This window comes from Cryptomeria japonica, chromosome 4 (assembly GCF_030272615.1).
Source record: "Cryptomeria japonica chromosome 4, Sugi_1.0, whole genome shotgun sequence".
Classification (NCBI taxonomy): Eukaryota; Viridiplantae; Streptophyta; class Pinopsida; order Cupressales; family Cupressaceae; genus Cryptomeria; species Cryptomeria japonica.
The window spans coordinates 344528205-344540986 of NC_081408.1; the positions used below are offsets into that span (position 1 = coordinate 344528205).

Below are 12782 nucleotides of genomic sequence, written 5' to 3' on the forward strand. Positions count from 1 at the left end.
CTGAACAAATGACCCACCCACTTTTGGCCTGTGAACAGGTAGCCTCCAAGTCCTGTAGATATTTTCCAGACTAAAGAATTCCTGTGAGAGTTTCTTCATATCGATGCTTTCCTCGACTTCCCAGTCTAGATCAAAAACCATATCAATAGTCTGCTTGTTGATTACTACTAATGTATTCCCTCTGTAATCACATATGGTTTTAGTTCTCGGGTTGTAGCAATTTACCAGTGCTTTCATTAATTCTACGTCTACAAATACATTTGGAACTACTAACTTGCCTAAGTTCCTCTTCCACAGATTACTAATGGGTTCGGGTGCATCCCTTCTTTTGTAACCAAACAAAAATAACTCATGCCCTCTTATCTCAGTCCAAATGTCTCCTAGATTTTCAAATTTGTCCTCCAACCCTTCTTCTTCACTTTTAATCTTCTTAGACCTTACACTAGACGATGGACACTGGTCTAATAAGTCCTGAGTCAAAGCTCTCCCTTCTTTCTTCTGCCTCTTGGGCTTCTCTTCAGGGTTTAACTCTTTTCCTTTCCTACTCCTTTTAGAAGAAGAAGACGAAGGTTCCATAGTTACAGTAAATAAGAGAGACAACACTTACTTGGTAAAATGCTCAACTCTTCTGGTTATCGTTTGCAAATCTCTGCAAGTTCTTCACAGCTTTCAATCTCTTAGCATCGATCTGATTCTTACGAAAATTCACTCGGCTTAACTGTAATTGAATGGGCAACTTGTGTATAGTTAATATTCTGCATCTGTAACGGCTACTCAAGTGTTTTAAATTTAATTGCAGATGTGACACTTCTCAACTGGGCCTTTAATTCCTTCGCGGGAAGTACAGTCCGCTCAAAGTGCGCGCGTTTCAAATTATCGATGAAACCCTTGCCTTCGGCCGAGTGTTCGAATCTTCCATCGAAAGCTCACTTTCTTCGATAATACTGTTTCGGTGAAAAACTTACGTCGAGAAGCCGCTTTTAAGACTCATCGAAATTACTTTTTCATCGATAGTCTCCCTTTTCGATAAATTGCTCGCGAGTTTCATCGATGCCATACTTTCGATGAGTTTCTTTCTTCGATGAAGGCTTATGAGTGTTCATCGATATCCCCTTTTTCATCGATATCCTTTTTATCGATGAAACAGCCTTTCTTTTGTTCGACACCACGTTCATCGATGAAACTTGCTTTTCGATGAATGTCTCTTGAGTTTCCTCGGTAACGATATTTCTTCGAAATCAACTTTTGTCTTTTCGCCTTTTGCTTTTATCCTTTTCGATGAAACATGGGGTATCGATGAGCGGTTTCTTGCGTTCATCGAAGGTAACTTCTTACCGAAACACCTTTGCTTAGCGCTTTATATGCCCTGTGTCGATGAAAACGCTCTCTCGATGAAACCTCTCCTGCAGTGCTCGACACAGCTTACTGGCCGAAATATCCATTAGTCTTCATGCTTATGGAAACATATAGTATTATTTTTTCATTTTTATTATATTTTTTTCTTTTAAAAAATAGTGCTCAACAGCGGCTCTGACTGAGGATGAAGGCATTCTGAACTATGCCTTCAAGAATCCAGAATCTTTGGTTTCGCAGATATGATGGTATTTACAATGGAAACGGATCCTACCCTACTGTACAGGTGATGCGGAGTGCTTCAGGAGAAGAAGTTCTTTAAGAACTGCCCATGTACTGGCAATTCTTGGACCTCCCCTGTCGCGTTTTGGAGCAAATAAGAATCCTCCCCCCCTTTGTCTATGATCACATATGGGCCGATCCATAAGGCTTCAAATTTACCATGCTTGCCTTTGTCTTGACTCCTGGCATTCCACATTAAAACCCAGTCTCCTACACAAAATTTCCTGTGAGATGTCCTCTTGTCATACAACCTCTTCATTTGATTCTGAATCCTGATATTTTGCCTTTGAGCTTCTGCCCTGACTTCATCAAGTTCTACTAGCTGCATTATTCTTTCTTGTGATGGATCTTCAACATCTATTTCCTCTTGAATCATAAATCTATGTACAGGTAGAAGATTATCCAAAGGTAGTCTGGCCCTTTTGCCATAAACCAATTCAAATTGAGATTTTCCTGTGGATCTTTTCACGGTTATCCTGTCTGCCCATAATGCAAGATTCAACTTTGAGTCCCATGCTTTTTTGTTCTGCCCCAGCATCTTTTTAATGATCTTCAGAATGTTCTTGTTGCTTGATTCAGCTTGCCCATTGAAAAGTAGCTCCAGCATTGGTCAATCCAAATGGCATACGTGCATAGACATAAGTGCCCCATGGAGTTGTGAAGGCTGTTTTATATTTTTCAGTTTCTCTAACTTTCACCTGATTGTAACCCGAAAATCCATCCATCATGGACAGCAACTCACACCCTGTTACCTTCTGCAGCATATTATCCATGTTTGGCAATGGATAGTTATCCTTTAAAGACGATATGTTTAAATTCCTAAAATCTACACATAATCTAATATCCCCATTTTTCTTCCTGACTGGTACCAAGTTAGAAACCCAAGTGGAATATCTGCATGGTTCTATTATTCCTGCATCTTTCATCTTTATAATTTCTTCTCTCATTTTTGGTAGCAATGTAGGATTAATTGGTCTCTGTTTTTGCCTAAATGGCTTAGCTTCTGGCTTAAGTGGTATCTCATGTTGAAAGAGATCTTCCCTGTAAGCTTTGAGATCCTCATAAGACCATGCAAACACATGTTTATATCTTTTTAACAAGACTACCAGTTGTTGCCTCATAGTAGGAGTCAATTTTTTCCCAATAAAAACATTCTTGGGAGCTTCTTCATTTCCTAGATTGATTTGTTCAACATCACTTTCTTTAACAGCTGACCCTTTGGTCTCAATTACATCTTGAGCATTAAAAGTTCTCTCTAATGCTACCAGGCCTCTTGGTAATTTATTTGACTTCAGTTGTATAATTTCATGTCCAAATAAGGTTTCCTTACCTTCAGTTTGTTCCACAAAGTCATTAAAGTTTATAGCTTGAGCCTGATAATGATCAGCACACTGTAAGAAGTTCAGCAGATCTGCATCATCTTGAAACACTTGCCAATTATACAAGTTGTCAGGAACAGATGGTCTCACTTTCATCTCCACTTCAGATATCCCAGTTAGCGTTATATCATTGCCTTTTAGTGCAATATTTGCTAGAAAATCTGCCATGATGTTCTTTGATCTATCTATCCAGGTTATCTGAAAAGCATCAAAAAGCTCCATGGTATCCCATACAGCATTCCTGTACTGTTTCAGCCTTAAATGCTTCGAGGCATATCTCTCCTTTACTTGTGAGACTATTAGTTCTGAATCACCAAAGACACTTATCAACTTGATTCCATGTTTGACTGCTATGTTAAGACCAGTGAGTAGGGCTTCATATTCAGCAATGTTGTTTGTACATTCAAATAACAACTTGAAAGAATATTTGTAAGTTTCTCCTGTAGGTGAAATAAAAAGGATTCCAGCCCCACTCCCTTCTTTGCTACAAGACCCATCAAAGAACATCTTCCATATCTGACCATCATTTTCAGTTAGACATGACTCAATGGGGATCCACTCTTTAAATTTAGGTTTTGTCAGCTGTACCTGGAAGTTGTCCATATCAGTTTGTAAAAAACATACTTGGTTCACTGCTCCTTCCATGTCTTCTATGATATATGTGGACCGAGGCTCCCTGTCAATTTTTATTTCCTGTCCATTTATTGGAATCGTAGCATAAGACAAATCCAGCTGCACATATCCACCAATCATATTCGACCATTGTCTAGACAACAACATTCCATAGTTTGGTGGAACATCTACCACCGTGATATCTGTTTTATATGATGCTTCTGGACAGGCTGCTAATCTGAACTCTACATTCTTCATGATACCAACCACTGGGACTGATCTATTGTCCATGGCATAGCATTTCCCAAAGGTAGTATCAACTTCCAATCCTAATTCTTTCATCACCCCAACAGGCATGACGTTTATGGCTGCTCCCGAATCAATCATACAATTTTTTACCCTTTTGTTGTTTATCACCAAAGTGAGGTAAAATGGGTCTACTTGTGTTGGATTTTTAGTTATAGTGGACCCTAAGTATATAACTGGAGCCATTTGTTCATTACTGCCACCTGTTGGGACTTCTCGTTTCTTTTCATTAACCTTCCCTTCTTGGACACCTGAAATCATTTCCAAAGTTTTTTCCCTATATTCAGGAAACCTCATGATTTCCATTAATGGGACAGAGACTTTTAATTGTGTTAGTGCAGCTGAGATATCAAACGAGGTAGATTGTTGTGATGAAAGAGTTTTTACCGTTTCTTTCTTTTGAACATCAGGACCCTGATTATCATCTTGCTTAGTCTTAGTTGCCTTATTCATTCGCTTAAGTGCTTCATTGTTTTCTTTCATTAAAAGACTAGCAGGTTTACCTTGTTCTGGGTTCACCATCCTGTTTCTTAAGTCATAAGTCCTTTTTGCTTGTGCAACAGCATAAGCTGTAATTTTTCTTTTCTCTTCTTCAGTAGGGACTCTGAGTTTGACACTTTCATTTTTGCTGGTGGTCACAGGTAAAACAGAGCACTGATCAATATTTATAGAGTCCGACCTTCCTTCCTGACTAAATGACATCATATTAATAGTTGAATCATCCACATGATTTTCATAGCTATCCTCCTCCTCTTGCAACCCTTTTGCTACTGCACACAAAGAGGAAGCGTGTGGCATATTGCAAGCATAGCACCACATGTCATCGTCTTGAGTATAATTTACTGCTCTTTTTAAAGGATCTGGAATTTGTTGATTGTCTCTATGGTTCCTTTCTATCGGTTTTCCATCCTTCCATGTAGTGTTGTAAGGCATGTCATGTAGTCTAGGTCTCTCAGGACGGTAGTATTGCTGCTTCTCTGTTTTGTTTACTCTTACAGATAAATCTTTCAGGGCATTTAAAACTTTGTCAAGCTTATCTTCATCCCTATTGGCCTTGGGTGCTTTAGGATTGTACAATCTTGCATCCTCTCTTTTTCCAATCTTACCAACAGCCTTTCTATTGTTCTCTATAACAATGGCATCTTTCATAACATCTCGGAGATCTCTTGGGTTTCTGGTTCTCAACTCATAGTTTGTTTTGCTGTCATAAGCATTGATATAGTACAGAATGCTCACTTCAGGTACTGGTTTCATCCTATTAGGGATTTTGTTCAAAACCCTATTGAATCTTTTGTTAAAGTCAATTACTGATTCATTTTGCTCTTTCTTAATGCTGATGATTTCATGTAAAGCAAACTCAGGACTATTATGGTCTCCATATTGTTCCAGGAACATTTCTTTGAATTCTGCAAGATTTCTAATGGATGCATCAGGCAACGTTCTAAACCAGTCTCTCGCATCTTCTATTAATGACTGCATAAACAACCTGATCTTGACATCCTCATATGGCAAACCAAAATCCTCAATTACTGCATCAAATGCTTTGCAATGAGCCTCACCTGAAACTGCATTACTTCCTGTGAACTTTGGTATTGCTGTCCTGATTTCATTTGGGATGGGATATGGATACACCATCATTCCTGAAAAATCAAACTGCCTCATTTGTTCCATATTTATTAGTCCATGCCCTCCATGAGGGTTCACAAAGTTCTGGTTCATATTACCATACAAGGGCATTTGGTTTTGATAAGGAGGAGGGTATTGATTCTGGTGTTGATACTGAAACTGATTAGGGGGTGGATGTTGGTTATAAAATTGACCAGGAGGTGGATACTGATTGTGAGGGATGAAGCCTGTATGTGAGTTTTGCTGGACTGGTGGTGCACCTGATTGCACATGATCATCCCTCCTGTTACCAAACAGAGGGTTCTCATAAGCTTTGAAATCATTACTCTCTGTTCTACCCACTCCCTGAGCATATGTTTTCTTGTAGTTGTTCACATCTTTATTAAAGTCATCCTCACCAACATTTATGCCCAACTTGGCACACAGTTCCAAACATTCCTGAGTCCTTCCTGAATCTCTCATTTCAGCAGCTGCCTCCATCATTTGTCTGGTTAAATCTGTAAATCTATCTGCAGGATCTGCCATACCTGATCCTGATGGAGGTGGTGTATATTGTCTGGACCGTGCTTCATGACTTTCAAAACCAGGGGGAATTTGGCATCGCCCCTTTTGAGCTTTATATGCCGCAACCAAATCTTCGTTCACCGGGCTTGAAGTTGTTGTTCTATCTTGTTCCTTTAAGGGCGAGTGTTGGCTACTTTCATGTTTATGCTGGTTGTATCTTTCTCTCATGGAATCATTCATGGGTTCTTTATTTTTGTTCCTTCGTTGAGGGAAATCTAATTGGGATAAAGATTGTCCTTTCGCAACCGATCTTGTCCCGTGCATTGAAATTCTTATTTCAGAGTCGCCACCTCTTGTCTAGAGGACACGAATTGTTTTTATTTCTTCCGAGCTCTTTCCCACAGCAGAGTTTTTATAATTTCCCCAGCAGAGTCGCCAATTTGTTGGGTCTCAAATCAACAGATTGGATGGGTTCTAAGGCAATGCCAACTCCTATGATCAAACCCTCCAATTGACTTGGCCAACTTATAGAGTGAACCTATTAGTTACTAACTCTCTCTCTTTAGGCTCTGCAGGACCTAGGCGGGTATACCTATTCACTGAATGTCTCCAATAAACAGTGCTTTTTATAGCAGATATGTTATCCTATTCTGATATCTCCTGATCTTGAAATGGCATGAGTTCCTTGAATGGAGATATTGCAGACGAGTTCAAGATTGTTATTTCGCTTTGTGTTTCTTAATTACTCCTGTAGCTATCAAAATAACTAATTGTGAAAATAAACGATGAGTATGACTTGAGATTTAAGCCAGTGCCTTCTTTATTGCATGGGTTACAGAGTCATTACAATTTTCTTCAGGGCTTATAGTGCGAATCTGTGAGACAGTTTTTTAACTCATCCCTTATGAACCTGTCAGTTACTATTTCTTTCAAAACCAAATGAATGCTTATATTATGTGCTGATTGAGTGAATTTAACCCTACCCTTAAGGGACCAGTCAATTAAGCTTTGCAGGGAACAATTACAATCCGCAAGCAAAACTTTTGTTACAACATTATAACATAAAGCATAGATTTGATCTTAAGAATATGAATAACCCTATCTTTATCAGATAATATCACAGACGATTGCCAAAAGAAAATGAAATAATCCACAACACATATGCAGGGAAACAATTGATCAAGATTTGTATTCCATTGAAGTTCATACACGAAGACTTACAGGCTGTCGTTCTTTCGCTCATAATCCTAATCTAATCATCTCTCCTCTACATTACAAAAACATTCTCATATATATATGAGGACGCAAGCTTTTCATGAAGAGACACGACTTTTCAAAATATTAGTCGTCAACTCGAGTGTTTCTAAACTTAAGCAAAAAGAGATTCAAAAGTCCCAAATGATGAATGTAATCATCGTCTTTGAATGTTCTGATTCGAGGCGTTTGCTTTTTTAATTCATCCCCTAGCGTCAGGTACTTGAATATCATCTGGTTGACGGTAGGGGCCATATCCTTACTCCGATCAATTTCTGACAAGGCCCAATCCTTGACGCTGACAAGCTCCTTTCGCAAATCCTCCAAGGTTATTACCTCTCCTTCCTTGTAGACGGAAGGCATTCCAACGGGTCTTTCATCATCTAATTCTTTTAGATCTCTTCTCAGCATATCTTCGAATTTGACATGACTATCCATATACGCGTTACCCTCAGCCTTTTCTTCTGGCGTCATGGAATCGTCATTGCTTAGCACCCCCTGCAATCGTGCTCTTAACCGCTCATGCTCTGTTAGCGCTTTCATGGTTCCATTGTAAACTATCCAATATGGTTCGACCTGTAAGAGCATGGTGTTAAACCGATGTCCTATGATGTCATTGACCAATTTGTCCATTTTTTGCTGGATATTGTCTGCGCGTTTATTGGCCTTCTCCGCCTGATATTTCCAGTACAGGGCATCAGAGACGTCATCCAAGCTGCGTCCTGCAGGGTATGAGGTGTATTCGCTGATAGGAGTCCCCGTTTCTAATTGCAATACCTTTGCTTGCAGCTTCTGGTTTTCCTCCTTGGATTTTTCATATAATCCCTTGTATGTAATGTTTTCTCTGACCAGAAACTCTGTCTGGTCCAAGTTCAATCTTGCAACATCCAGATTGAGCTTCGCAGTGACCCTAGGATCGGTCTTTCCAACCTGATGAACCATGAGGTGCCCAAAGGTTTCTTCTATATCCACAATGATTGGCCTCTTCCCTTTTGGATATAGTGCCCACTGTAGGAGAGCCTTCTTGTCTGGATCATATCCAGAGCCTAGGAACAGTTTATCTACCTCCTGGGGCAATACCTGCTGATTCAAATCTTGCTTCTTCAAAAAACCATCAAATAAGAGTGCTGAATTGATATCCCAACCAGAGAAGATGATCACACCGGCCTCTTTTAATAGTTTCCTCCCCTTTTCAGGAGTCATATCTTTCATGAGGACATCAATTTCATCCTGTAATCTCTTCATCTGTTCTTCCTCTGGTTTTCCAGCCATGCTTCGTTTGACATGAGCCCCTTTGTATTGATATAGAAATGAGAGGAATTCCCTAGAGGAGGCGAATCCATCATCAGCAATAAAGTCCTCATGCTCAGTCATTCTTATGTCAACAACATCTTTGATGTTGATTTCTCCTGTGTCCATGTTCATTTCTGTTTCGAAACCTGGAGGATAATCCTCTCGAGGAGAATCAGGTGGGATACTACTGGCGGTTGATTTTGGTGACATGTGAGCTAGGGGCTGACTGTCTCTTTCAGTATTAATGAAGCGAAGGAATTGTGAAGGAACTCTGTGCATAATTTCAGCTTCATGTTGAAGCAGTCTTTTAGCTACCTCCAGAGGATCTTGGAGATTTCCAATTAGGTCTCCATCTATCATTCCCCTTGCCCTTTTCCATTTGTAGGCCTCCCAGACTAACTCACTCTTTCCTTTCAAAACTTTGGCCTCCTCTCGCTCAAGGTTCTTAATTAGGTCGTCTGGCATTTTGGCCATATGTATCCCAGCTTTGAGTTTCTGTGAGGCTCTGGCAGCTTTTATATATCCTTCGGGATCAAAATTCTCCCTAGGCTCACCCAGAGTCATGCCGTAGTAATTTAATTTATTCTGTAATAAATGATAACTCTTTGAACTTTTGACAATGAAATCAGAGAAAACTAATAGACCTGGAACAATAGATTGTTTACCAAAATCAGTTAAATGTTTAGCACTGGCAATAGACAATTGCCTTATAATCTCCAAGCTAGCCACTCTGTCTGGCACCGTAATTGGAAGCATGTGTGGTTGCCCTTCATATCCAAATACCCTTATCTCCGTGTGATTATCATGGCAATACCAATCACCCCAATTGTGTTCAATCTGTGATTCTGGAGAGAAATCCTTTGGCCTGAGGAACCTCTTAATTTCAGGGGACAAAGTATAATCCCTGCGTTGTCCAAAAGCTGCACTGAGAGGTTTCACAAAGTATTCTTGAAAATGCCAATATTGGTTGTTCATAAACCTCTGGTCCCATGCTGATACCCACAACTGAACCGGCTTCTTCAGACCATTCTTATCATAAGACCTGATGCTGAACTCATCTGGCCAGAAGTTAATTTCTTGTCCACAATAAAGAAGAATATGCATTAACATGGAGTATAATGAAAAGTGAACATTCACAAGGTCTCCTTTCATTTTTTCCAGCCCATGATTCAAGGTATCCGCAACATAAGTAGCAAAATCAAATGACCTAGGGTCTTTTGATTGAATATCAGCACACAAAACCATAATCCCAACATCCATGAGTGGATGAGCCTCTATGCCTAGTACTTGGGCTGCAGTATAATACGTATACTTGAAATATGGATGGAAGTGGTTGACATCAAATGGCACCTTGTCACTTTTGCCAAACTGAACAAATGACCCACCCACTTTTGGCCTGTGAACAGGTAGCCTCCAAGCCCTGTAGATATTTTCCAGACTAAAGAATTCCTGTGAGAGTTTCTTCATATCGATGCTTTCCTCGACTTCCCAGTCTAGATCAAAAACCATATCAATAGTCTGCTTGTTGATTACTACTAATGTATTCCCTCTGTAATCACATATGGTTTTAGTTCTCGGGTTGTAGCAATTTACCAGTGCTTTCATTAATTCTACGTCTACAAATACATTTGGAACTACTAACTTGCCTAAGTTCCTCTTCCACAGATTACTAATGGGTTCGGGTGCATCCCTTCTTTTGTAACCAAACAAAAATAACTCATGCCCTCTTATCTCAGTCCAAATGTCTCCTAGATTTTCAAATTTGTCCTCCAACCCTTCTTCTTCACTTTTAATCTTCTTAGACCTTACACTAGACGATGGACACTGGTCTAATAAGTCCTGAGTCAAAGCTCTCCCTTCTTTCTTCTGCCTCTTGGGCTTCTCTTCAGGGTTTAACTCTTTTCCTTTCCTACTCCTTTTAGAAGAAGAAGACGAAGGTTCCATAGTTACAGTAAATAAGAGAGACAACACTTACTTGGTAAAATGCTCAACTCTTCTGGTTATCGTTTGCAAATCTCTGCAAGTTCTTCACAGCTTTCAATCTCTTAGCATCGATCTGATTCTTACGAAAATTCACTCGGCTTAACTGTAATTGAATGGGCAACTTGTGTATAGTTAATATTCTGCATCTGTAACGGCTACTCAAGTGTTTTAAATTTAATTGCAGATGTGACACTTCTCAACTGGGCCTTTAATTCCTTCGCGGGAAGTACAGTCCGCTCAAAGTGCGCGCGTTTCAAATTATCGATGAAACCCTTGCCTTCGGCCGAGTGTTCGAATCTTCCATCGAAAGCTCACTTTCTTCGATAATACTGTTTCGGTGAAAAACTTACGTCGAGAAGCCGCTTTTAAGACTCATCGAAATTACTTTTTCATCGATAGTCTCCCTTTTCGATAAATTGCTCGCGAGTTTCATCGATGCCATACTTTCGATGAGTTTCTTTCTTCGATGAAGGCTTATGAGTGTTCATCGATATCCCCTTTTTCATCGATATCCTTTTTATCGATGAAACAGCCTTTCTTTTGTTCGACACCACGTTCATCGATGAAACTTGCTTTTCGATGAATGTCTCTTGAGTTTCCTCGGTAACGATATTTCTTCGAAATCAACTTTTGTCTTTTCGCCTTTTGCTTTTATCCTTTTCGATGAAACATGGGGTATCGATGAGCGGTTTCTTGCGTTCATCGAAGGTAACTTCTTACCGAAACACCTTTGCTTAGCGCTTTATATGCCCTGTGTCGATGAAAACGCTCTCTCGATGAAACCTCTCCTGCAGTGCTCGACACAGCTTACTGGCCGAAATATCCATTAGTCTTCATGCTTATGGAAACATATAGTATTATTTTTTCATTTTTATTATATTTTTTTCTTTTAAAAAATAGTGCTCAACACATACCACTAGCCTCTTGTTGATTGTAAGTGCGCCCTACGTGGTCAACTGGCATTGAATGAGCTTAATCTCGAATTGTTATATGTGCAGTGTTCATGCATTTACTTGAATGGTGATCAGTGTCTGATGGTGTAACGATTTGAACATATTTGAAGCGTCCCTTAGAAGATTGCACTGAGTTGGTGTCGGATTGTTCAACCTAATGGTGAGACCCAACCCAGTAGAACTTCACCTAGTCATTCATCTATCTTCTTGCATTCTAGGTCTTAGAGTAGACTTCTTGAACCCTCAATCCTTTGCTCTTTTTTACTCTCCCCAGTGAGTAGTAGATAGGACTCAAGTTCCAGCAAATCAAACATTCAGGCAATCAAACGTAAGTCCACTTGTGAATCCAGCAAAATCACATCACACCAACAGAGCTTATCCACACGTAGAGACCCTACATATAAGAACCTTGGAGTTATTTCGATTGATCCTTAGGCAAATCTTCAGCATTCGGATAACTTTGTTGAAGAGAGGATAAGATACCTTGGTATTTTATTCTGTGTTCGTATGTGCATAAAAAACACATCAACAAGTACCAGCTTCGTGAAAATGTGAGAAACAAAGCAGACAAATTCCCTACAAAACACTAATATAAATTGATTTCATCATATTGAACACCATACTGCCACTAGAATAAAACAATCACATTCAATTACTCCTTTCCCTTGCATAAACGGTAAACCAAAGGAATTCTCAAGAATTTTACAACAATTCAAATTAACAGGAAAAAAGAGGTTCATAGAAATGCATCAATTTATGAACGATGCTATCAACAGATACAAAGGTAGTAAATGCCAATTAGTACAAGTTAACACAATTATCATAAAATTAGACAATCAAACAAAGTTATACATTGGTAATTGGCCAATACTATCTGAGGTATATAAAAAAATGAGGCCTACAATTAATACAACAGGAATCCTTTTTGAGAGAAATAAGAAAGCACTGAACCAACACCTAAAAAAAAAAACCATATAATATACCTGCATAATTTCAGGAGCATCAGGACCACACATTGATGCTCCAAGGACTTTGTCTGTCTCACAATCAACAATAAGCTTCATAATCGTCTTTTCTTGCCTACTGCAGTTGAAAGATTAAAATTAGGAATACCAGAAATTGGATAAAAACCATTACAAACAGAGAAAATGTTTATGAATAATAACATTTATATAAAACTAGAAACCTATGGGGAAACTTATCCATGCATGTTTGATTTTTTATTAATTTTTTGTTA

At 39.2% G+C, this 12782-nt stretch overlaps 1 protein-coding gene across 1 annotated transcript in view; it reads right to left on the reverse strand.

Annotated features, from left to right (window-relative positions):
- Positions 1 to 12782, reverse strand: part of LOC131063618 (glutathione reductase, cytosolic) — a 186736-nt gene that overhangs the window by 22756 nt on the left and 151198 nt on the right. Inside the window, exon 15 of the mRNA XM_057997498.1 lies at positions 12529 to 12628. Within this exon, the coding sequence (XP_057853481.1) occupies positions 12529 to 12628 (100 nt within the window). The remainder of the gene's footprint in view (positions 1 to 12528; positions 12629 to 12782) is intronic.